The sequence below is a fragment of the Sycon ciliatum genome, chromosome 3, assembly GCF_964019385.1.
Source record: "Sycon ciliatum chromosome 3, ocSycCili1.1, whole genome shotgun sequence".
In the NCBI taxonomy this organism is placed as follows: domain Eukaryota; kingdom Metazoa; phylum Porifera; class Calcarea; order Leucosolenida; family Sycettidae; genus Sycon; species Sycon ciliatum.
The window spans coordinates 40,538,211-40,564,487 of NC_088645.1; the positions used below are offsets into that span (position 1 = coordinate 40,538,211).

Below are 26,277 nucleotides of genomic sequence, written 5' to 3' on the forward strand. Positions count from 1 at the left end.
GTGGTAGTGGTAGTGGTAGTGGTAGTGGTAGTGGTAGTGGTAGTGGTAGTGGTAGTGGTAGTGGTAGTGGTAGTGGTAGTGGTAGTGGTAGTGGTAGTGGTAGTGGTAGTGGTAGTGGTAGTGGTAGTGGTAGTGGTAGTGGTAGTGGTAGTGGTAGTGGTAGTGGTAGTGGTAGTGGTAGTGGTAGTGGTAGTGGTAGTGGTAGTGGTAGTGGTAGTGGTAGTGGTAGTGGTAGTGGTAGTGGTAGTGGTAGTGGTAGTGGTAGTGGTAGTGGTAGTGGTAGTGGTAGTGGTAGTGGTAGTGGTAGTGGTAGTGGTAGTGGTAGTGGTAGTGGTAGTGGTAGTGGTAGTGGTAGTGGTAGTGGTAGTGGTAGTGGTAGTGGTAGTAGTAGTAGTAGTAGTAGTAGTAGTAGTAGTAGTAGTAGTAGTAGTAGTAGTAGTAGTAGTAGTAGTAGTAGTAGTAGTAGTAGTAGTAGTAGTAGTAGTAGTAGTAGTAGTAGTAGTAGTAGTAGTAGTAGTAGTAGTAGTAGTAGTAGTAGTAGTAGTAGTAGTAGTAGTAGTAGTAGTAGTAGTAGTAGTAGTAGTAGTAGTAGTAGTAGTAGTAGTAGTAGTAGTAGTAGTAGTAGTAGTAGTAGTAGTAGTAGTAGTAGTAGTAGTAGTAGTAGTAGTAGTAGTAGTAGTAGTAGTAGTAGTAGTAGTAGTAGTAGTAGTAGTAGTAGTAGTAGTAGTAGTAGTAGTAGTAGTAGTAGTAGTAGTAGTAGTAGTAGTAGTAGTAGTAGTAGTAGTAGTAGTAGTAGTAGTAGTAGTAGTAGTAGTAGTAGTAGTAGTAGTAGTAGTAGTAGTAGTAGTAGTAGTAGTAGTAGTAGTAGTAGTAGTAGTAGTAGTAGTAGTAGTAGTAGTAGTAGTAGTAGTAGTAGTAGTAGTAGTAGTAGTAGTAGTAGTAGTAGTAGTAGTAGTAGTAGTAGTAGTAGTAGTAGTAGTAGTAGTAGTAGTAGTAGTAGTAGTAGTAGTAGTAGTAGTAGTAGTAGTAGTAGTAGTAGTAGTAGTAGTAGTAGTAGTAGTAGTAGTAGTAGTAGTAGTAGTAGTAGTAGTAGTAGTAGTAGTAGTAGTAGTAGTAGTAGTAGTAGTAGTAGTAGTAGTAGTAGTAGTAGTAGTAGTAGTAGTAGTAGTAGTAGTAGTAGTAGTAGTAGTAGTAGTAGTAGTAGTAGTAGTAGTAGTAGTAGTAGTAGTAGTAGTAGTAGTAGTAGTAGTAGTAGTAGTAGTAGTAGTAGTAGTAGTAGTAGTAGTAGTAGTAGTAGTAGTAGTAGTAGTAGTAGTAGTAGTAGTAGTAGTAGTAGTAGTAGTAGTAGTAGTAGTAGTAGTAGTAGTAGTAGTAGTAGTAGTAGTAGTAGTAGTAGTAGTAGTAGTAGTAGTAGTAGTAGTAGTAGTAGTAGTAGTAGTAGTAGTAGTAGTAGTAGTAGTAGTAGTAGTAGTAGTAGTAGTAGTAGTAGTAGTAGTAGTAGTAGTAGTAGTAGTAGTAGTAGTAGTAGTAGTAGTAGTAGTAGTAGTAGTAGTAGTAGTAGTAGTAGTAGTAGTAGTAGTAGTAGTAGTAGTAGTAGTAGTAGTAGTAGTAGTAGTAGTAGTAGTAGTAGTAGTAGTAGTAGTAGTAGTAGTAGTAGTAGTAGTAGTAGTAGTAGTAGTAGTAGTAGTAGTAGTAGTAGTAGTAGTAGTAGTAGTAGTAGTAGTAGTAGTAGTAGTAGTAGTAGTAGTAGTAGTAGTAGTAGTAGTAGTAGTAGTAGTAGTAGTAGTAGTAGTAGTAGTAGTAGTAGTAGTAGTAGTAGTAGTAGTAGTAGTAGTAGTAGTAGTAGTAGTAGTAGTAGTAGTAGTAGTAGTAGTAGTAGTAGTAGTAGTAGTAGTAGTAGTAGTAGTAGTAGTAGTAGTAGTAGTAGTAGTAGTAGTAGTAGTAGTAGTAGTAGTAGTAGTAGTAGTAGTAGTAGTAGTAGTAGTAGTAGTAGTAGTAGTAGTAGTAGTAGTAGTAGTAGTAGTAGTAGTAGTAGTAGTAGTAGTAGTAGTAGTAGTAGTAGTAGTAGTAGTAGTAGTAGTAGTAGTAGTAGTAGTAGTAGTAGTAGTAGTAGTAGTAGTAGTAGTAGTAGTAGTAGTAGTAGTAGTAGTAGTAGTAGTAGTAGTAGTAGTAGTAGTAGTAGTAGTAGTAGTAGTAGTAGTAGTAGTAGTAGTAGTAGTAGTAGTAGTAGTAGTAGTAGTAGTAGTAGTAGTAGTAGTAGTAGTAGTAGTAGTAGTAGTAGTAGTAGTAGTAGTAGTAGTAGTAGTAGTAGTAGTAGTAGTAGTAGTAGTAGTAGTAGTAGTAGTAGTAGTAGTAGTAGTAGTAGTAGTAGTAGTAGTAGTAGTAGTAGTAGTAGTAGTAGTAGTAGTAGTAGTAGTAGTAGTAGTAGTAGTAGTAGTAGTAGTAGTAGTAGTAGTAGTAGTAGTAGTAGTAGTAGTAGTAGTAGTAGTAGTAGTAGTAGTAGTAGTAGTAGTAGTAGTAGTAGTAGTAGTAGTAGTAGTAGTAGTAGTAGTAGTAGTAGTAGTAGTAGTAGTAGTAGTAGTAGTAGTAGTAGTAGTAGTAGTAGTAGTAGTAGTAGTAGTAGTAGTAGTAGTAGTAGTAGTAGTAGTAGTAGTAGTAGTAGTAGTAGTAGTAGTAGTAGTAGTAGTAGTAGTAGTAGTAGTAGTAGTAGTAGTAGTAGTAGTAGTAGTAGTAGTAGTAGTAGTAGTAGTAGTAGTAGTAGTAGTAGTAGTAGTAGTAGTAGTAGTAGTAGTAGTAGTAGTAGTAGTAGTAGTAGTAGTAGTAGTAGTAGTAGTAGTAGTAGTAGTAGTAGTAGTAGTAGTAGTAGTAGTAGTAGTAGTAGTAGTAGTAGTAGTAGTAGTAGTAGTAGTAGTAGTAGTAGTAGTAGTAGTAGTAGTAGTAGTAGTCATTTATTCCCGGGAGGGTACATGCCAAGGGGATCCTCTTGCCATGGCGTTCTACGCTCTCGCGACTGTGCCCCTGGCATCTCGGCTGTCGCGTCGACTTCCAAGCACCAGCCAGATTTGGTACGCGGATGACGATGCCGCAGCCGGAGAGCTCCTGCCGCTGCGTGGGTATTGGGATTGCATCGTGGAGGAGGGGCCCCGGTATGGCTACCACCCCAATGCCATGAAGACGGTTTTACTCGTCCGTCCACATTTAATGGAAAGGGCCCAGGAGGTATTTGCCGGCACTGATGTCCGTATCCGGAGCGACGGCGTTCGTTACCTTGGCGGGGCCATTGGAGACCAACAGTTCCGAGAGAATTTTGTGAAGAGCCGTGTTGAGGAACTGTCCACACTGGTTAGGCGCCTTGCTGGTCTGGCTGTCACCCAGCCTCAGGCGGCCTTTCGCGTCTTCTCTGCCTCTCTGCAGTCCCGTTGGACCTATCTGCAGCGTGCAGTCTTTGTGGACCCTGTCCTGTATACGCCACTGGATGACGTCATCAACAAACATCTGCTGCCAGCATTGACAGGCCATCCTCTTGCGGCTGATGGTGTACTCCGTCAGCTCTTTGCAATGCCTGTGAGGAATGGAGGGTTGGCTATCCGCATTGGCAGTTTGCGTGCGGAGGCTGAGTACCTCCTTTGCCGGACGTCGATAATGCCCATGGTGGATTGCGTGCTGACTGGTGCTGTTGATGGTCCTGATGCTATCGACGGTCCTGTTGCCGATATCATCGCTGCCTCCAGGGGCTTGGCCACGCAGGCTCGCCGGGAACGCCGGGCGCAGCACAATGCTGCATTGGAGGAGATCAGGCCCGCTCTGACGGATGAGCAGCGCCTACTAGTGGATGTCGCGGGTGACGGCGGTGTGTCAACGTGGCTGGTTACGCCTCCATCGGCTTCATTTCCTTTAACTATATTCAACAAGTCTGATTTTCGAGACGCATTGTGCCTGAGGTATGGCCTGCCGCTTGATGGCATATCATTATCCTGTGTTTGTGGCCAAGACATGTCAGTTCATCACGCCCTCACGTGCCCAAGCGGGGGATACCCTACCCAGAGACATAATGAACTTCGCGACCTCCTAGCGGACGCACTCGCTAGTGTTGTTTGCGATGTCGAGATTGAGCCACCGCTGATGCCGTTGGGTGGTGAAGCCGTCTCTGGGGGCTCAGCTGACGGTGCTCGTGTGGATATACGGGCTCGTGGCTTCTGGACCAGGCAGCAAAACGCCTTTTTTGATGTACGGGTCACGCACCCAAGGCCGTCTTTGCTGTCTGGAGAAGTGTCGAGGCAGTTATCCCAACACGAGCGTCAGAAGAAACGTCAGTATTCCGATCGAATCAACCAGGTGGATCGAGGATCGTTCACTCCGCTTGTTTTCGCCACCAGTGGACAGTGTGCTCCCGAATGTGGCATCTTCCTCAAGACCCTCGCAACACAATTGCACCATAAGAACTCGGACATACCGTATCGTCTCATCATCAGCCACTTGCGCTCGAGAATCAGTCTATCTCTGATGCGGTGGCAGATTACTTGCTTCCGGGGGTCACGTGCATCATACCTACGCAGTGGATCCGGCATTGGCCGACATTGCTTTGTAACGGAGTGCCGTACATTGGCTCATATGCCGCGCTGACGGGCATCAATGGACCATAATATTGTCATTGGTTTCATTCTGTCTCAGAGTGTTCTGTTGTATTTGTTTTCGTTTTAAAAGCGTTTGAGCGGTTGGGTGAATGGAAACGTCACCGTACTGGTGGTAGCGATGCTTGGATGGTGTTTGCGGGTTTGCTCTTTGTTTTTGTATTCCCTAGTTGGCTTGATTCTTTTATTTTATTTTATTTTATTTTCTGATTGGATTTTCCTATTTATTTGATTTGATTTTTCTTGAATGGTTTTGTCACCATTGCTTTTCTTGCTTGCGCTTTTCAGTTTCTTCTTTCTGATACCCGTTTTGTTTTCAAATAAAGGCGAAGTTCAGTAGTAGTAGTAGTAGTAGTAGTAGTAGTAGTAGTAGTAGTAGTAGTAGTAGTAGTAGTAGTAGTAGTAGTAGTAGTAGTAGTAGTAGTAGTAGTAGTAGTAGTAGTAGTAGTAGTAGTAGTAGTAGTAGTAGTAGTAGTAGTAGTAGTAGTAGTAGTAGTAGTAGTAGTAGTAGTAGTAGTAGTAGTAGTAGTAGTAGTAGTAGTAGTAGTAGTAGTAGTAGTAGTAGTAGTAGTAGTAGTAGTAGTAGTAGTAGTAGTAGTAGTAGTAGTAGTAGTAGTAGTAGTAGTAGTAGTAGTAGTAGTAGTAGTAGTAGTAGTAGTAGTAGTAGTAGTAGTAGTAGTAGTAGTAGTAGTAGTAGTAGTAGTAGTAGTAGTAGTAGTAGTAGTAGTAGTAGTAGTAGTAGTAGTAGTAGTAGTAGTAGTAGTAGTAGTAGTAGTAGTAGTAGTAGTCATTTATTCCCGGGAGGGTACATGCCAAGGGGATCCTCTTGCCATGGCGTTCTACGCTCTCGCGACTGTGCCCCTGGCATCTCGGCTGTCGCGTCGACTTCCAAGCACCAGCCAGATTTGGTACGCGGATGACGATGCCGCAGCCGGAGAGCTCCTGCCGCTGCGTGGGTATTGGGATTGCATCGTGGAGGAGGGGCCCCGGTATGGCTACCACCCCAATGCCATGAAGACGGTTTTACTCGTCCGTCCACATTTAATGGAAAGGGCCCAGGAGGTATTTGCCGGCACTGATGTCCGTATCCGGAGCGACGGCGTTCGTTACCTTGGCGGGGCCATTGGAGACCAACAGTTCCGAGAGAATTTTGTGAAGAGCCGTGTTGAGGAACTGTCCACACTGGTTAGGCGCCTTGCTGGTCTGGCTGTCACCCAGCCTCAGGCGGCCTTTCGCGTCTTCTCTGCCTCTCTGCAGTCCCGTTGGACCTATCTGCAGCGTGCAGTCTTTGTGGACCCTGTCCTGTATACGCCACTGGATGACGTCATCAACAAACATCTGCTGCCAGCATTGACAGGCCATCCTCTTGCGGCTGATGGTGTACTCCGTCAGCTCTTTGCAATGCCTGTGAGGAATGGAGGGTTGGCTATCCGCATTGGCAGTTTGCGTGCGGAGGCTGAGTACCTCCTTTGCCGGACGTCGATAATGCCCATGGTGGATTGCGTGCTGACTGGTGCTGTTGATGGTCCTGATCCTGTTGCCGATATCATCGCTGCCTCCAGGGGCTTGGCCACGCAGGCTCGCCGGGAACGCCGGGCGCAGCACAATGCTGCATTGGAGGAGATCAGGCCCGCTCTGACGGATGAGCAGCGCCTACTAGTGGATGTCGCGGGTGACGGCGGTGTGTCAACGTGGCTGGTTACGCCTCCATCGGCTTCATTTCCTTTAACTATATTCAACAAGTCTGATTTTCGAGACGCATTGTGCCTGAGGTATGGCCTGCCGCTTGATGGCATATCATTATCCTGTGTTTGTGGCCAAGACATGTCAGTTCATCACGCCCTCACGTGCCCAAGCGGGGGATACCCTACCCAGAGACATAATGAACTTCGCGACCTCCTAGCGGACGCACTCGCTAGTGTTGTTTGCGATGTCGAGATTGAGCCACCGCTGATGCCGTTGGGTGGTGAAGCCGTCTCTGGGGGCTCAGCTGACGGTGCTCGTGTGGATATACGGGCTCGTGGCTTCTGGACCAGGCAGCAAAACGCCTTTTTTGATGTACGGGTCACGCACCCAAGGCCGTCTTTGCTGTCTGGACCAGAAGTGTCGAGGCAGTTATCCCAACACGAGCGTCAGAAGAAACGTCAGTATTCCGATCGAATCAACCAGGTGGATCGAGGATCGTTCACTCCGCTTGTTTTCGCCACCAGTGGACAGTGTGCTCCCGAATGTGGCATCTTCCTCAAGACCCTCGCAACACAATTGCACCATAAGAACTCGGACATACCGTATCGTCTCATCATCAGCCACTTGCGCTCGAGAATCAGTCTATCTCTGATGCGGTGGCAGATTACTTGCTTCCGGGGGTCACGTGCATCATACCTACGCAGTGGATCCGGCATTGGCCGACATTGCTTTGTAACGGAGTGCCGTACATTGGCTCATATGCCGCGCTGACGGGCATCAATGGACCATAATATTGTCATTGGTTTCATTCTGTCTCAGAGTGTTCTGTTGTATTTGTTTTCGTTTTAAAAGCGTTTGAGCGGTTGGGTGAATGGAAACGTCACCGTACTGGTGGTAGCGATGCTTGGATGGTGTTTGCGGGTTTGCTCTTTGTTTTTGTATTCCCTAGTTGGCTTGATTCTTTTATTTTATTTTATTTTATTTTCTGATTGGATTTTCCTATTTATTTGATTTGATTTTTCTTGAATGGTTTTGTCACCATTGCTTTTCTTGCTTGCGCTTTTCAGTTTCTTCTTTCTGATACCCGTTTTGTTTTCAAATAAAGGCGAAGTTCAGTAGTAGTAGTAGTAGTAGTAGTAGTAGTAGTAGTAGTAGTAGTAGTAGTAGTAGTAGTAGTAGTAGTAGTAGTAGTAGTAGTAGTAGTAGTAGTAGTAGTAGTAGTAGTAGTAGTAGTAGTAGTAGTAGTAGTAGTAGTAGTAGTAGTAGTAGTAGTAGTAGTAGTAGTAGTAGTAGTAGTAGTAGTAGTAGTAGTAGTAGTAGTAGTAGTAGTAGTAGTAGTAGTAGTAGTAGTAGTAGTAGTAGTAGTAGTAGTAGTAGTAGTAGTAGTAGTAGTAGTAGTAGTAGTAGTAGTAGTAGTAGTAGTAGTAGTAGTAGTAGTAGTAGTAGTAGTAGTAGTAGTAGTAGTAGTAGTAGTAGTAGTAGTAGTAGTAGTAGTAGTAGTAGTAGTAGTAGTAGTAGTAGTAGTAGTAGTAGTAGTAGTAGTAGTAGTAGTAGTAGTAGTAGTAGTAGTAGTAGTAGTAGTAGTAGTAGTAGTAGTAGTAGTAGTAGTAGTAGTAGTAGTAGTAGTAGTAGTAGTAGTAGTAGTAGTAGTAGTAGTAGTAGTAGTAGTAGTAGTAGTAGTAGTAGTAGTAGTAGTAGTAGTAGTAGTAGTAGTAGTAGTAGTAGTAGTAGTAGTAGTAGTAGTAGTAGTAGTAGTAGTAGTAGTAGTAGTAGTAGTAGTAGTAGTAGTAGTAGTAGTAGTAGTAGTAGTAGTAGTAGTAGTAGTAGTAGTAGTAGTAGTAGTAGTAGTAGTAGTAGTAGTAGTAGTAGTAGTAGTAGTAGTAGTAGTAGTAGTAGTAGTAGTAGTAGTAGTAGTAGTAGTAGTAGTAGTAGTAGTAGTAGTAGTAGTAGTAGTAGTAGTAGTAGTAGTAGTAGTAGTAGTAGTAGTAGTAGTAGTAGTAGTAGTAGTAGTAGTAGTAGTAGTAGTAGTAGTAGTAGTAGTAGTAGTAGTAGTAGTAGTAGTAGTAGTAGTAGTAGTAGTAGTAGTAGTAGTAGTAGTAGTAGTAGTAGTAGTAGTAGTAGTAGTAGTAGTAGTAGTAGTAGTAGTAGTAGTAGTAGTAGTAGTAGTAGTAGTAGTAGTAGTAGTAGTAGTAGTAGTAGTAGTAGTAGTAGTAGTAGTAGTAGTAGTAGTAGTAGTAGTAGTAGTAGTAGTAGTAGTAGTAGTAGTAGTAGTAGTAGTAGTAGTAGTAGTAGTAGTAGTAGTAGTAGTAGTAGTAGTAGTAGTAGTAGTAGTAGTAGTAGTAGTAGTAGTAGTAGTAGTAGTAGTAGTAGTAGTAGTAGTAGTAGTAGTAGTAGTAGTAGTAGTAGTAGTAGTAGTAGTAGTAGTAGTAGTAGTAGTAGTAGTAGTAGTAGTAGTAGTAGTAGTAGTAGTAGTAGTAGTAGTAGTAGTAGTCAAAGAACTTTATTGAAAATCCATGATAATTTGATCGGAAAGATGATGGAAGAAAAATCCGAACTCGAGTCAAATCCAGGCAATTATTAGCAGTCACTACTATCAAAGCAGAGTAGTAGTAGTAGTAGTAATAGTAGTAGTAGTAGTAGTAGTAGTTTTTTTTTTTTTTTTTTTTTTTTTTTTGACTCAATCACAACTCTTTATTGCACTCAGAAAAATAATAAGGCACCCATTTTGATAGTCCAGGGGATGGCCCACGCCTGGTAAAAAGAATAATAAACAGAAAAAGAAAAGTAGTAGTAGTAGTAGTAGTAGTAGTAGTAGTAGTAGTAGTAGTAGTAGTAGTAGTAGTAGTAGTAGTAGTAGTAGTAGTAGTAGTAGTAGTAGTAGTAGTAGTAGTAGTAGTAGTAGTAGTAGTAGTAGTAGTAGTAGTAGTAGTAGTAGTAGTAGTAGTAGTAGTAGTAGTAGTAGTAGTAGTAGTAGTAGTAGTAGTAGTAGTAGTAGTAGTAGTAGTAGTAGTAGTAGTAGTAGTAGTAGTAGTAGTAGTAGTAGTAGTAGTAGTAGTAGTAGTAGTAGTAGTAGTAGTAGTAGTAGTAGTAGTAGTAGTAGTAGTAGTAGTAGTAGTAGTAGTAGTAGTAGTAGTAGTAGTAGTAGTAGTAGTAGTAGTAGTAGTAGTAGTAGTAGTAGTAGTAGTAGTAGTAGTAGTAGTAGTAGTAGTAGTAGTAGTAGTAGTAGTAGTAGTAGTAGTAGTAGTAGTAGTAGTAGTAGTAGTAGTAGTAGTAGTAGTAGTAGTAGTAGTAGTAGTAGTAGTAGTAGTAGTAGTAGTAGTAGTAGTAGTAGTAGTAGTAGTAGTAGTAGTAGTAGTAGTAGTAGTAGTAGTAGTAGTAGTAGTAGTAGTAGTAGTAGTAGTAGTAGTAGTAGTAGTAGTAGTAGTAGTAGTAGTAGTAGTAGTAGTAGTAGTAGTAGTAGTAGTAGTAGTAGTAGTAGTAGTAGTAGTAGTAGTAGTAGTAGTAGTAGTAGTAGTAGTAGTAGTAGTAGTAGTAGTAGTAGTAGTAGTAGTAGTAGTAGTAGTAGTAGTAGTAGTAGTAGTAGTAGTAGTAGTAGTAGTAGTAGTAGTAGTAGTAGTAGTAGTAGTAGTAGTAGTAGTAGTAGTAGTAGTAGTAGTAGTAGTAGTAGTAGTAGTAGTAGTAGTAGTAGTAGTAGTAGTAGTAGTAGTAGTAGTAGTAGTAGTAGTAGTAGTAGTAGTAGTAGTAGTAGTAGTAGTAGTAGTAGTAGTAGTAGTAGTAGTAGTAGTAGTAGTAGTAGTAGTAGTAGTAGTAGTAGTAGTAGTAGTAGTAGTAGTAGTAGTAGTAGTAGTAGTAGTAGTAGTAGTAGTAGTAGTAGTAGTAGTAGTAGTAGTAGTAGTAGTAGACATTGGCATGGTCAACATCTAACCGATCCCAGGAAGCGCGGCTTGACGTCAGGGCTCGTGGCTTTTGGACGCGGCAGCAGGAGGCCTTCTTCGATATCCGGGTAACGCATCCCAGGGCCACCTTGCTGTCTCGTGAAAAAGCCATGAGCCAATTGGAGCGCAATGAGCGGGAAAAAAAGCGGCATTACGCAGAGCGAGTGAATCAGATCGATCGGGGCACATTCACCCCTCTGGTATTTGCCACCAACGGCATGATAGGGAAGGAGTGTTCCGTGTTTTTGAAGGCATTGGTTGGCCGTATTCTAGAGAAAAATGCTGATTTGGTGTATTCTGTTGTTGTCAATCATTTGCGATGCCGTTTGTCATTTTGCCTACTTCGCTGGTGTATCACCTGTTTACGTGGCTCTAGGTCCTCCTATCGCTCTAAGCGCTCGGCGAGCTCTGTGAATGACTGCCGTGTGCTCTCTAGGGCATAGTTTTTCTTTGTCATCATCTCGTATAATGTCAAAATGTGATCTAAAGTTTGTTTTCCGGTGTCCTGAAGTTTTTTCTTTTGTATGAATCTCGGTTTCATTTCTGGCGGTGTTCAAGCAGTTCTGGTTTGGATGTTTTTCTTTCCTTTTCCTTCCCCTTTTTCATGTATAACATTGCTGTTGCCATTAATATTTGTTATCTTTCTATTTTGTTACAATTTTGCTGTTCGCCTTTTGAATTCATTGCCCTCCTTGCATTCACATCTTCATTGCTTTGTGCTTTCAATAAAAACACATTTCAGTAGTAGTAGTAGTAGTAGTAGTAGTAGTAGTAGTAGTAGTAGAATTTATTATGTACAGTAGGCTCAGGTGGATTATGCTCTCGAAATCATGCAATTATGCTTTCATGGATACTCGCATTATGCTCACAAAATCCTCATATTATGCTGCAATACATAATATTCACTTTGTTGTGCTTATGGATAGGGTCCAGCGGTTAATGCCGGCAATATTAGATTCGGTATTATGCGCCTATCGGAACATTATGGAGCATTATAAAGGAACAAGACGAGCATAATGTGATTTTTGAGCGGTATAACGAGTTTCATAGTGGATAATAGAGAGGTTCCGCACTACGTAAAGTTGAGCAACTTTACGTTAGTGGGCGGGGAAAACCCGTGAATTCGCGAGTTTGCACTCCACTTACGGAAAGTTGTCTACGTAGAGTACGTAGATAGGGCTCTGATAACGTAGCTGGTCCGTAAGTGGATTGGGGTACAAATTTATGACTCTCTCCCCAGGTCGATCTGGTCGTACACTGCCGCATTCGGAGTTGCCAAGGGCAGCTACGTGATTTGAAAACTCCGTATGGCGGAACACAGATGCGCATGCAGTTTACGTAAGACTTTCGTAGATCGACTACGTTTTTTACTAACGTAATTACGTTATGCGGAACCTCTCTAATAGAGAGGTTCCGCACTACGTAAAGTTGAGCAACTTTACGTTAGGGCCCGGTCACACATGCACTCGAAAGTAGCGTATACGCTGAAGCGAGGTCGCAGGAGCGAAAAATGGCATGGCAACGGCGAAAAGCGGAACTTCCGCTTCAGCGGAAACTCCAATCCGCTTCCGCCAAAATTTTCGAAGCGAGACTGTCGCTTCTGCGGATTCGCTTCCGCGGAAAACACCACGGTCTGCTGTATATACAAAAAAATTTGTAGACTTGCTACGAGAAATTTGTATGCGTATGATGTCCATGCAACAAAAATGCGTGCAAGATAGTCATTGACCTCGTCTATTCTCCGTACCGTATGTACCACAGTCCACTTTACTCTCATTCTCCAACGCCTTCAACCGGTTGAACCGCAAAGCCTGCCTCCTGAACATCCGCCATCTCTGCCCGGCACTGGCCCCAGTGGTCATTAATACGTACCGATCCCCTGCTCGTCTCTATGTCGACGGAGAAAGTATTCTATCGTGTGAAGGCACCACCCAGGGTGACCCCATTGCCATGCCTATGTATGCCTTGGGTGTCACCCCGCTTATCGCTGATGTTGCTTCTGCCGACGTGGTACAGGAATGGTACGCGGATGATTCTTCAGCTGGCGGCCGCCTACGCCCGCTACGGCGATGGTGGGATGACCTGAATGCAAAAGGGTCGGATTATGGGTACTTCCTGAATGCAACAAAGTCGATCCTGCTCGTGAAACCCGAGGCGTACGAGGAAGCCACTGTGATTTTTGCTGGTACTGGTGTGCGTATTGAGAAGGATGGTTGTCGTCATCTAGGAGCAGCCCTTGGCACGCCGTCCTTTGTGGAAGAGTACGTTGCTAATAAGGTCACCGACTGGGTCCAGCAGATTCGTCGTCTAGCTGAATTTGCATCGACTCAACCTCAGGCAGCCTACAGTGCCTTCATTCAGGGACTACAGCCGCGGTGGTCCTTTCTCTCAAGAACCCTTGAGGATGCTCCTGCACTGTTTGGTCGTCTTGAAGACGTGATTCGGGACATCCTGATCCCAGCTCTGACAGGCCACGCGCCACCGTCTTCTCAGGAGCGTGCACTGCTGGCCTTCCCATGTCGCCATGGTGGTCTTGGCATCACCGACCCGACATCTATGGGCGGCAACTACCGCAATTCACGCAAGATCACGACATCCCTGTGGGAGAAACTAATCGCCCAAGATTCCTCCCTAGATGGCACCGCGGCGCAAGTTCTCCGCATGAAGGCAGAGGTACGTACGACCTTGCGAACCAACCTCCTGGCAGCCGTGAAGTCTTTCAAGGATGGTGCTGGAGCAGAGCTTGAGCTGCAATTGACCCTAGCTTCGGAGAAGGGGGCCTCCAGCTGGCTGACTTGCCGCCCTCTAGCCATCCATGGATTTCGTTTGTCCAAGGCGGAGTTTCGCGATGCCCTCTGTCTCCGGTACGGGTGGACACCAGCACGCCTGCCATCAGGATGCGTCTGTGGCCACGGTAACTTTGACGTCACCCATGCCTTGTCCTGCAGTACTGGGGGATTCCCCAGTATTCGACACAATGAAATTCGAGACCTCACGGCTGATGTTCTGCGTCAGGTCACGCATGGTGTGTGCACAGAACCGATGCTGCAGCCAGTCACCGGAGAGAAATTCCGGCTTCTGTCCACAACGACCGCTGATCAGGCTCGTCTTGATGTTGCCGCCAACGGAATCTGGGGTGGCCGATTTGAGCGCACCTTTCTTGATATAAGGGTTTTCAACCCCTACGCTGCCTCAAATCGCGCTGCCTCAGTTTCCTCAGTGTATGCACGTCATGAAAAGGAGAAACGCCGGAGATATGAGCAGCGTCTGCTTGAGGTTGACCGCGCCACGTTCGTGCCAGTAGTGCTGTCAGCCACTGGTGGCACTAGCAAGTGTGCATCGGCCCTGTTCAAGCGTCTTGCCAGCATGCTATCTGACAAGCTGAAGGAGCCGTACTCCGTGACGATGGCATGGCTTCGCTGCAAGCTAAGCTTTGCATTAGTCCGAGCTAGCGTGATGTGCCTTCGTGGGGCAAGATCATCCGCACACCGTGTCACCAGGGACCCCGCGTCTGTAGTGGTAGCCGAGGCACGTGTTTCCTTGCAGGACTGTTGAACTAAAGTCAGACATGTACATTTTTGTCTAGAGGTCTGTCATGTACTTGTCATGATTCTTTTCTATTTTATTCTTTTTACCAGGCGTGGGCCATCCCCTGGATTATCAAAATGGGTGCCTTATTATTTTCTTTTTTTCTTTTTCTTTTTCTGTTTATTCTTTTTACCAGGCGTGGGCCATCCCCTGGACTATCAAAATGGGTGCCTTATTATTTTTCTGAGTGCAATAAAGAGTTGTGACTGGTCCGTAAAAAAAAAAAAAAAAACTTTACTCTCATTTTCCGCCAAAGTAGGAGTTGTGCCCTGTTTGCATGTGTGACCATACACACGTTGTTCCGCTGGAGCGACACCAGGCTCCCTGCCGCCGAACCTCGTCGCCGAAGCGAAACCCCAGTGCATGTGTGACAGGGCCCTTAGTGGGCGGGGAAAACCCGTGAATTCGCGAGTTTGCACTCCACTTACGGAAAGTTGTCTACGTAGAGTACGAAGATTTTTTTTATTTTTTTATTTTATTTTTTTTAGGTTCACTAAAGCGGGATTCACAGAAGCTTTTTTGCGATGCGACACGCGATGCGACGCGATCTGCGACGGACGCGTGCGATGCGAACTCGCGAAATACCATTCACAGAAGAAGTCAGCGATGCGACACATTTTTGCAAAGTCTTGCTGATTTGAGAACGTCACCATGATATTTGCGCGGTTTGGTACCACCTGTACAAATTTATAGGCAACTCTTGCACCTTTGTACAACTTTGCTGTAGAAAAGGTCAAAATCGTACGCCAAATCGCTTGTCGCATCGCATCGCATCGCAAAAGTTGAGCTAAGCTCAACTTCTGCGATGGCCAGCGATGGCCCAGTTGCGGCAGTTGCGTGGGGTGCGACATGGCTGCGATTTGGGGTTTTCCCGGTTTCGCGCCTGTCGCATCGCGTGTCGCATCGCAAAAAAGCTTCTGTGAATCCCGCTTTAGCCTCTTGTACGGGCAAAATAACACATTTTGTGAAGAATCAACACATAAAACGAATCATCAGATACGCGAAAGGCTTAGGGCCTGGTCAGACTGCGGCAAAATCGAAATAATCCTAGGATTATAATCCGAATCTCCATAGTAACTTGCCGCCAGAGCGGCAAAAGCGAGAGTTGACGCTCCAAAAAAAAAGCAAGAACGGGCCACGCTTTTCCGCTCCAAACAGGATTTGACGCTGATACGCCATTGACGCTGATAATCACTGATTTTTCCATCTCGATATCGAGGAGCTAATTGGCCACGGACAACAACAAAACTCATAAGGATGGTTGCAAGGATTGCACTGAAGGTGTTGGCGATCCCAAGGTGAAGGAATTTGACGTCGTTCGTGGAGATTACCACTTGACGCTCGAAATGAAGTTTGAATTTTCATTCTCCCCACATGTGTAGTGTGATCGCGATTCGAATTCTGGACGCTGTTCTTTTTTCGTCAGGCAACCAAAAGTTGCCGCAGTCTGACCAGGGACAAGCTTATCTATTTTTGCGGATTTTCTTTCATAAAAAATAAACGTCACAGGCTGCTCTTCGGAGGTGTCCGCGTCACAGCGGTCCGGGCAAGCGACCGCATCTCAGTGGGACACTTGTCCGTGGTCTTTGTACTGGAATTTGTGGGAGAGCCTTTCCAGGGACTACACACCTGGGTACCGGGTACGCGGGTACCGGGTATGGACAAATCTCTGGCGCGCGGGGCTCCTTTTTTGTTCCTTTCCTTCTTATTTGTTTTTGCTGAGAAAGAAACGTTGCTGGATATGGAAAGCTTTCTGTTCCCGCCAGGGCCTTTGCTCTAGTAAAACATTGCTGGCTGATAATGGTCATTGCTCGTGATGTCAGCTTGCCATTTCCAACTTCCTGACTCTGAAAATGTAGCTTGAACTACTTGTAATAATAATAATAATAATAATAATGACAGTTCGCATTTCACTCATTGCATGAGGTCAACGCATCTGTTAACAATTTCGAGCCAAGCAGCTCTATCAGAAGCAGATTGCACAGCATCCAGAAGCGACAGATTAATGCATTGTAAGTCTTTCTTGACAACGTCGATCCATCTCAGACGTGGTCGTCCTCGGGGTCGTCGTATGTCTGTTGTGTTGATTGACATTAGGAGGGCTTGGAACGAGGACGATTCTTCGCCTTCCCTCACTACATGGCCGAACCACAGCAGTCTCCGTTGCCTGCAGACTTGAGATAGTGGGGTCTGCTCGGTTCTGGCATACAGCGCTGTGTTCGAGATTCGTTGTGGGTACGTGATACCAATGATGGTACGTAGTTTTTTCCGGTGCCATACATTGACGACGTCGGTTAATGTTTACTTGTAAGAGCTCCAAATATTTCAGTTTTTCGATGAGCCAGACCTATTGTTGCGACCTGCAGAGATGAGGAGCAAGTGAGGCGTTGGATTAATGCCAATAATGGTGTTTATGGCTCGGACGACGCAAGCGGTTTTCACTTGTCAGGAGGACAGCCAAGTTGGAGCTGGCAGATGACAGATTATTAACTTTGAGCATTTATAGCAGAGTGGGTGGCTTGCCAAAGAGAATCGTCTCAGTACTTCATGGTTACTAGTATCTGACAAATGCCTCTTATTGCTAGTCTGCACTAGAGCATTAGCAGAATTGATCATGTCACAAGTAGTGTCAAGACTTGATGTCCTACGATTATACTCAGATCATGTTGCTACTTCACGGGAATATTCGTCCTGCCACTGTACACTCTTCCAGAATTGCATGCAGAAGTCACATGCCTGTCACAGTTTGCAAGGGACAACGCGTTTGCACTGCTTACGGATTCAAGCGGATGGAGTGCAGACCAGATAAGAAGACATAATCCGGCTATTCAAATAGCTTGGGCTGCTAGACTCCTGGAAACATGGACAAGCATCTAAACCAGTCCACGGAAACAATATCACGCCACACAGGAAGCTAAATGGCAAACCAATCAAGTTCTTTGGTAGTGAAGCCGTTCACCAACATTGTCCGGTTGCATGGCTAATGTCACTCAAACTAGACCAATGGATGTCACATGTACCTAAAAGATACGCTGTTGATCAACCACAACTCTAATACCACTGAGCAGCGTCTTCTATACAGATCCGATTAGATATTCAAGTATATGAGTGGAAGTTGCTGGTATAGTCTCTCCTAATGACTGCGGATTTGGCATAATGTTCTCTATACTACACTCTAGAGCTACTTACCTTTTCCGACATTGAACTCAGGCAGTGACCACTCGCCCGCAGAATGAGCCAATTGACACAGAAGCTAAGTACCATGTGCATCCGTCGCGAGAGAAACACGCAAGTCTGCAAGTGAAGTGGATGTACACCCACTGATTTTCTCTTATGCCGGAACGTTAGATGCTCATCGATTAGTATACCGAGATATTTCACAGTAGAGACAGGGGAAATGACAATACCTTTACAGGTCAGGTACAGGGCTGGGCTCAGTGCAGGCAGGGCAGGACGCCGTATCAACATGAACTGTGTTTTAGTGGGGTTGAGCAGAAGGCCTTTCTCATCAAGGTATTGCTCTAGCAACCGCATACTATCCTGCAAGCGTAGCATAATTGTAGCCACATCAGAGCCGAATACGTAGAACGCAATATCATCAGCGTGCAGCTGCACGACACTCTGGTGAAATATATCGGGTACCCGGCGAATGTAGACGCAGAAAAGCAAAGGCCCAAGAACAGACCCCTGGGGGACCCCTCTTGTACAGGGTTTGGTGTCACCCTTCTCACCATTGACAGTAACCTGCTGGCTGCGGTTCGTGAGATAGTCTGAGAACCACTTGAGGACAGTGCCGCCTAGCCAGTGGTGGCTAGCTCTCCCAGCAGACCTGTGTGCTGCACACGGTCAAACGCCTTGCTCATATCCTTTCCGTAGATCGACTACGTTTTTTACTAACGTAATTACGTTATGCGGAACCTCTCTAATGTCGGGAAATATCAGGTTTTTGGCAACAATCGGCTAAAGCCATGACACGGCATGAGGTGCAACGCAATGATTGTATTGTACCAAGTGATTTGGCTTTTTTTAACATTTGGCATTTTTTAACAAATGTGTAAAATTTGCTTTTCTTCTGGCTGTTTCTCTGCTTCTGATGACTGTATCGAAACATGGGTGGTGGCAAATGAGAGCCAGTCTATCGTAGATCAACATTGACCAGAAAATTTGGTGCATATAATTTAATTCTCCCTGCTACGTCGGTATAACTAGTGGTGGGTGCTTTGCCATTTTGTGTAAAATGAGCCCCTGAATGGACGAGCAGGGCAGTGAATTGCTTCCGCAGGGCCTTTGGACGACGTCAAGCCGTCTTGCCATCACTAAAGACAGTAATGAAGAACAGTAGGTCACGGAATACACTCTGTGAAAACAAAAACATGGCTGCTATGCTATGCTACCTATCCAATTCCACCAAATAACACAGCCACTAGTTACAAATACAAAAACACGGCTCTCGCAGCATACAATGCAGTTCACTCCTCTGTTGACAGATTAATTTTCATCCACTAGCCATCCTTGAAGTGATATCTATCAACTTCAGAACATTGATGACCGAATATCCCAGTTCGTGATATCATTTTACAAATTTGTTAAAAAATGACACACCAATTATTTGAATACTGAGAATACTATGAAAGTAGGACATGATTCAAGACACTTTCCAAAGTGGGATCATTCCCATTTTGGACACAGCGGGCATGAAGGATAGCACTTCCACTTGCAACAATTCATTTGGACGTAGCTGGTCTAGAAGTAGGCACCGGCGGATAATGCTAGTTATATGAGGAAATTGTGCTACTAGCACTGCTAGTTATTTGGAGCGATTATGCTAGTTATAATGCTAGCAGTGCCGATAGTGCTACGAAAATGTCAATCCATACGGTGGGAAATAATGACTTCCCTATGCAGTCACTCGGAATATGGCAGTATCACAGGACAACTCCAGACCTGCCAGACTCTTTGCCAGTACATGGAAGCGAACAAATCTCTGATGAATCTTGAAATCTGCATCCACATACCGCAGAACCACTGCAAGTGCCTCTCCCAGGCGGGAAGTTCCATCAAATATGACAGCCACATACGGTGCACCTGATATCTCCTTCTTTAATTCATCTTCCTCCTTGCAGTGCAGGAATGGAATCAGCTGAGCCATGTGAGTGCTATATGTTAAACGTCCGTAACCACTCTCCAGGAGAGGGCGCAGGTAATCCACCTTACTGAGCGGAATTCCAGCCTTTAGGAAAGTCTCAACAACGTTGGCCCGCCGAACAACATCTTCGGACACAGCTTGTGACAGACCGCTTCCCGCCAGGTCAGACGTGCTTTCACTTGAAAACTTTTTCCACGAAATAGTTATTGCCTGTTGGTGAAGTTTCGCCCGTTTCTTACTCTCCTTTCCTTGCACATGTCGTTGGCTATTCACATGCGCTTTCACAATGCTGTGCTTGATACTGATCGTCAAGTTACAAGCTGTGCAGTAGAGTTTCCCCGCAGAAACTGAGAGGTACTCGCCTGGGAATTCTGCTATCCGATCGTGGGTGCTGCGTCGAGGAGCTGCGGTGGATTTCCCAGCTGACACTCTCACGCGCTTTGCTTCCGAATTCTGGCTCGAGTCGCTTGACTTTCCACTTCTTGCAAACGACCTTTTGCGGGCAATAGCAGCTGGTTGTGCTGCTGGAAGACTGTCGGCTGCCGCGTTCTTTTCCAAGTCAGAGCTTCCCTCTTCGCAAACAAAGCCATCACTCTCACTGCTCTCATCTTCTGTTTCAAAACCAGAGCCTCCGTCTCCCGTAGCTGCCTTCGGACCAACAAATTACGACAAGCTACGACAGTACAACTAGTTTGCTCACTTATAGCGAAGGACTCACCACTTTTATAATTAATTTCACTGTCAACAACGACTCAACATGCTAAAGTTGAAGGCCAAAATAATTACAAACTACCGTTCTTACTTGGAAAAGACTCGCCGTTTCAGACATGGCACGTGCTTGTTGCCAGGAGACGGCCAATGAGCGGCCAGAATAAGCAGTCAAGATCAGTCGATCTTGACCGCTTAGCCGGTCAAGAACAGCAGTCGTACAGCACCGCGCCGCACATGCGCATTTACCATTTTTCGAAGTCCTTGCCTTGGGCAACATCTCCGACGAGGACTAAAAAATTGTCTCCCTTCTCCAAAATTATTATACTCACTACTGTCTTGAACGTCTGCAGGGAGACCAGAAACGCCAACCGACCTTGCAGCTGATCCTGTTTCTCGCGGCGAAACGTACACAAGGGAAGCAGACCTCCACAAGTACATTTTGTACCTGCCCTAAGGCTGCAGCTTCTCAGCACTCGCATTTGAACCTTACTCTGGCAATCATCTAACTCGAAGAACGGGTTTATTCCGAATCCGTCATATTACTGGTACTAACGTTACTACTGCCTTCACTGTACTTGAATACTTTTATCTCAAAACTGGAAAGTTCCGACCAAACAAATAGCTGTTTGTTATGATCACTGCACACAATGTGACATCAACTCATTTGCCGTCAAGGCTTTCTTTCTGTTTGAATCTGTACTGGGCCTTGTTGTTTGTGAGGTGGGCCTTGTCTGAAGCGCAATCCTACACAGTTGCGTCGGGCATGCCGCTCTGATCAGGCCCTCGGTCATGTGAGTAATCTTGCCCTCGGTCGCGACGCCCTCGGGGCTACGCCCCTTGGGCGTCGCGACCTCGGGCAAGATCACTCACAGACCTCGGGCCTGATCAGAGCATCATGCCCTCGCAACTGTGTAGGATTATGTATATCATTGACATTGAACTTCAATACAAGCATTGCAAATTTGGAAATCAAATTTGCAAAAAGTGTGCACAATGCTATATTTAGCTCCAAGTACAAGTCAGTGCAGTTTGAACAACTCCGTAAACGCAGTAAACAGTGCCAAACACGCTTCTGGCAACGGTGGCATCCAGCATACACTTTCATCTTGACGTAGTGCTAGTTTCACACATCGATTGTGCTAGGCAAGGTCACATTAGGAGGCTTTATGCTAGGGCAGTGCCGGTCTTCCCCACATGGGCCATTATGCTAGTTATTATGCTAGCATTATCCGCCGGTGCCTATCTAGAAGTGACTGAAAAAACGTCATTTTACAACCATGTTAAAAAAAGCCAAATCACCTCGTACTGGCACATGACTATGTGATTGTGTAGACACGTAACACCAAGAGTACAACCTTATGTACTCTTGGTATAGTATAGTATTTATTTATATCCCATGGTACGGTACTATAGGCCTATTTCAGCCAATCAGGAGCCTTGCTGACCGGGAAATAATAGCCAATACAATCCCGCGCGGGATGATATTCATTTAGAAAAGCGATCCTGTCAGCTTTTCTATGGGGCTGTTAAGTGTGACGTCACGGCTCCTTCGATACGCATAGCAACGGAGAGCACTGGGGACAAACAAAAGTCGCGTCCTTTGGATGGAACCAGATGTCAAGGGCAACAGCATCTAAATGACTGGAGAGAGAGCAGTTTTTCTTTGCTTTTTCTTCAAGCGATTGTTGTCGCTCTTTACTCCTTGTTCTTTCCTCTACAAAACTCCTGTAGTCGTCGAGTGCCTTCATGATGGCTGCGAAATTGTCTGCCCACAGTAAAACTCCGTGTTTGAGAGGGCTTTGAAGATGTTTCGCGACCTGATGGATCAAAGTATGAGCGCTCCTTGTGGATTCGATTATAATATAGGTGAGTTGTTCAAGAAATCAGTGTCTTCTTTCTGTCTCTGCCCTCACGCTGGCACAATATCAGCCTCTATATCCATGACAGCTCGCACCTCCCGTAAACTGTATGACTTAGATATATTTTCGCCCTCCGTGGTGATTGAAGACCCATGGAAGAATTTATTGTGTTCAGAATGATGTCCTAAGAATATAAAATAAAATAATTCTAGGGAATTGTCATAGGGTATTTTTGGAAGGATGGAGACAGAGAGAGAGAGAGAGAGAGAGCACTGTTTGAAGTGTTTGTCTCACTGTAATTACTCCAGATTATTGAATGTTGTATGATCTATATTTTCCACAATGGTTTTTCCTGATTTGCGGGATCTCTTCTTTTGCTGTTTGCGTGTTTACAGGAAGTGGCTGTCTGGTGTAACTGCACCAGATCCTGGGGAAATTAAGTCAGATGCAGAGGCAGGGTCGTCCAGTGATGCAACACTGCAGTTCTGTGTGCAACGTTACCGCTAATACATGTACCCCCGGCGAAAACACAAAAAGACAAACACGTGAAAAGACTACAGTATTGACCGTTCTGCTAATAAATGCATGACTGCTCCGACAGTCGATAATCGAAACACAGAGCACCAGCATGATGTTTTCATATTGAGAACCACACAATAGCTCAATTCTCAAGCCCAAAAATTGATGAATACAAATACAGAGCGACGCAACAAGAGATCATCCGGCAACCAAACAAACCTGGGTCTAAGTAATGCACTGAATAGTCCTGAAATATGCAGGCCAGAAAAAGCAGTGCAAGCACATAATGTTACAAGGTACATGCATTGCAGAACAAAGTGTAACCAAAGATACACAGGGTTATAGCTGCACACTTGTGCATGTGCTCGCTCAGCCCAAGAACACACGATCATGATGATAGAAACAATCCGGGGGAAACACGCTAACACCGAAGTAAGCATCAACACGTAAATAGTGCAGCTCTGAAAAAATTACATAGACATGAACATTGGTGTGTCGAGTAGTATCAGGCTTGAATAATCATCCAACCAAGACTTCATCAGGTCCCAGACGCTGAGATCGCCCGCCGAATGTGAAGTGCATCTAGCCTTGAGCCTGTCGCACAGGGCACACATATATGGCAAAATGACATCCACTCTGATTATTTCCAGAGGCCAATCATGACAGAACACAGAAATGAAACCACGGGCTCAACCAAGTAAACGCGAAGGAAGTTAGTCAAAATAATGCATGCAGTGCTCTTTTAATTGCAGCGCTGATTGCAGTGTTGCGTCATAGCCCGATACCCGCTGAGCACAGACACAACTCCATTCGTCAGGGGCAAGACATACTCTTTTGGAATAAAGTCATAAAGTACAGCGTTCCAATGACATTACGGACACCTCGTGCAAATGCATGGTCTGTTCATCTGGCCGACTCGGCCACGCATGAGAGTCTGTGCATGTACATGCACGCTTGCGCGCACACACACACACCATGTGTTCGGTGCGTATGGTGTACCAGTTACGGGACAATGAAGATGTAATCATTATCATGATGTTACATGTACATCTACAGTGTATGTTTGAGTGTAAAGTAAATTTTATTTGATTGCACATTTCTTCGACACAACTAATTACTTACTTCACATGTTCGCATTTCTCACAATCGATGCACCTGCACTCCGTATCAGTCGAGGAAAAATTCTCCCAGATATAGACTAGTCACCACAGCCATGTGATGACATTGGGGTGGGCCCCAAGCACGATTGCACTCTCTAGTTACAATAAATTTGGCCAGATTATCTGTGAAGACAAAATGCAATGCATAGCGGCAATCGATGGATGAAGAGAGAGTTTGTAAATACCCATATCTTTCCACTTGTGCAGGAGCTTACCTTTTGGAGTTCACATCGTTTACACGATCTCTCATGCTGTCTTGCATCTTGGTTTTGTTGACCATGGATACGCCAACCCAGAAAACATTCTACAGGAGCTACTAATGCAGAGCGTTTTTCACGCTCGATCTCGGCGATCTACCTCGTCACGCCAATAAAATCCTCCGTGACACTGGCTACAGTCACAAGAGACGTCTCAGTAAGGTAATGAGCACGACAACATCGTCGAGATCAAGGACAAAGAGAAAACAAAACACTCACTGAAAACAGCAAAGAAGAAACGAAGAAATGTACACGATTCCCATATGTTGCCACTGACAACTGGTTCGGTGGAGACGACGCTACTTTTGTTTGTCCCCAGTGGGATCGTTGTTATGCGTATCGAAGGAACTGTGACGTCATCACTTAACAGCCCCATACCGTAGTGGGAATCGGCCCTAAGGGCCGAATCTAAGGGCCGATTCCCACTACGGTACCGCTGTGTTTACATGAGAAATTTCAACCCGGGTCGAGTTCAGCCCGGGTTGAAAGTCTGTACGATAGACAAAAGAGGTGAGCGTTTACATGAAGACAGTTGACCCGGGTCAAATACTGATATGCCGCCAAAAGTCCACTTCTCCAGTCCTGTATGGTCACGTGAATCCGTTCGCGCGAAATTTGCATCTGCAGTGCCGTTCAAACCTGGCGCGAGATACGCACAGAAGTACGTTTGTACGATTTTCTTGACCCGCGTTGATTTCAACCCGGGTCAAGCGCAATGCGTCATGTAAACGCGCCATTCATTTTATGCACATGGCGGGTTGAAAGCTGACCCGGGTCGAACTCAACCCGGGTTGAAACGCCTCATGTAAACACCGCCTAAGGCGGTGTTTACATGAGGCGTTTCAACCCGGGTTGAGTTCGACCCGGGTCAGATTTCAACCCGCCATGTGCATAAAATGAATTGCGCGTTTACATGACGCATTGCGCTTGACCCGGGTTGAAATTTCGCCACTTGGGTTGATTTCAACCCTCCCCCCAAGGGGAGGGTTGAAATCAACCCGGGTCAAGAAAATCGTACAAACGTACTTCTGTGCGTATCTCGCACCAGGTTTGAACGGCACTGCACTGTGACTGCAGATGCAAATTTCGCGCGAACGGATTCACGTGACCATACAGGACTGTAGAAGTGGACTTTTGGCGGCATATCAGTATTTGACCCGGGTCAACTGACTTCATGTAAACGCTCACCTCTTTTGTCTATCGTACAGACTTTCAACCCGGGCTGAACTCGACCCGGGTTGAAATTTCTCATGTAAACACAGCCTAAGGAGACCATAGGTCTGTGGGGACTGCATGAATAAATACTATACTATACCAAGAGTACATACGGTTGTACTCTTGGTGTTACGTGTCTACACAATCACAAAGTCATGTGCCGGTACAATACAATCATTGCGTTGCACCCCATGCCGTTTCATGGCTTTAGCCGATTGTTGCCAAAAACTTGATATTTCCCGACATTATCCACTATGAAACTCGTTATGCCGCTCAAACCTCACATAATGCTCCGATGCTCGGATAGGCGCATACTACCGAATCTAATATTGCCGGCATTATCCACTGGACCCTATCCATAAGCACAACAAAGTGAATATTATGTATTGCAGCATGCCCAAGCATAATATGAGGATTTTGTGAGCATAATGCGAGTATCCATGAAAGCATAATTGCATGATTTCGAGAGCATAATCCACCCGAGCCTACTGTACATGTATGTATATTAGACAACATTCCAATTTCTCAGTCCAAACACTCACCACTCTTCACATCCGTACCACATGCTCTGCACACCATTGGCCTGCGATCTGTAACTTCAAGTCTTCTTTGCATTCTTTGCATTTTGTTTCAGTGCCTGCCTGCTATTCACTATTGTTCACTTGCCTGTAATTCCTCTGATAACAAGGCTTTGAAAACGTTCAGAAATATAAATGTATTAGAATAATTCCATACACCTAGGCATCTGCAGGGTAGCACACATGTGTATACCAAGTGGCTATCACGTACATTGTCTATATCATCAACAACAACATGCTCCCCATGATGATAAAAAGCCATCATCATCAGCAGCAGCAGAAGTGACATACAGCTGTGAAAACTTGATCACTGATATGATTACTGTACAATTATGGTATCGGGTACAGCAGGCAGGCTAACACAAGTGCAATTAATGTAACTTTATGACGAAAGTCTTACTTGATAACTGAAGCTAACTTAAACATGTTTCGCCTTCAGGCGCCCATTCTGGCATTGGACGCACACGCATTGCTGTGTGTTTGCGGCTATCCAAGCATCGGGGCAGGAGTTTCTGATATTGAACCTCTGTACGCAAAACACGTTGTCAGTATCATCGTACTTATGGCCTAGAAAGTAGCAAGGCAGTTGGCAACTCTTCGGACGGCGAATCGGAACCAGATTTTTGTTGCACTTGTAGACTTGATTGGCAGAACACAGCAACTCCTTGTTCGAGCGGCACCGCAGCTGCTGAGCCGCTTCACTGGTGGGAACAGATGACAGCAGAAGTACGATTGCCCACACGCTCAGCACACTACCCAAGAGAAACTGGTGACCACTTATCAGAGCCATGGCAACGGTTATTTGTTCACGCACAAACCAAAAACAAGCACTACTAAAGGAGAGTCTTGACTTGCTGCTGGCAGCGTAGGCACAAAGCTTGTTCTGATAGCTGGCATTGACTGAGCTGCCAACTTAAGTACTGCCAGGGTTTGCTTTGTGCAACCCAGGTTTGGTGCAGTATGTACCGTACCTACAACCAGACTAGCAGTAC

At 44.9% G+C, this 26,277-nt stretch overlaps 2 protein-coding genes and 1 long non-coding RNA gene across 4 annotated transcripts; 2 read left to right on the forward strand and 1 right to left on the reverse strand.

Annotated features, from left to right (window-relative positions):
* Window positions 1-1,130: 1,130 nt before the first annotated feature.
* LOC135813168 (uncharacterized protein DDB_G0271670-like) lies at window positions 1,131-2,237 on the forward strand (the record flags this gene model as incomplete). The annotated part of the gene is made up of 1 exon (XM_065326387.1): window positions 1,131-2,237. A coding segment is annotated over one exon (1,107 nt), but the record flags the coding sequence as incomplete, so codon positions are not given.
* A 9,965-nt stretch (window positions 2,238-12,202) lies between these two features.
* Window positions 12,203-14,036, forward strand: LOC135813092 (uncharacterized). Its single transcript, XM_065326310.1, has one exon. The coding sequence runs from the start codon at window positions 12,203-12,205 to the stop codon at window positions 13,805-13,807; it is 1,605 nt and encodes a 534-aa protein (XP_065182382.1). The 3' UTR covers window positions 13,808-14,036.
* An 8,066-nt stretch (window positions 14,037-22,102) lies between these two features.
* LOC135812766 (uncharacterized) lies at window positions 22,103-23,745 on the reverse strand. 2 transcript variants are annotated; one of them, XR_010552960.1, is made up of 3 exons: window positions 23,451-23,745; window positions 23,198-23,358; window positions 22,103-22,669 (listed from the first exon to the last, which is right to left on the reverse strand). It is a non-coding gene; the product is annotated as an uncharacterized LOC135812766 (long non-coding RNA). The 2 variants fall into 2 exon arrangements; XR_010552959.1 differs by having other exon boundaries at window positions 23,198-23,745.
* Between the last annotated feature and the right edge of the window lie 2,532 nt (window positions 23,746-26,277).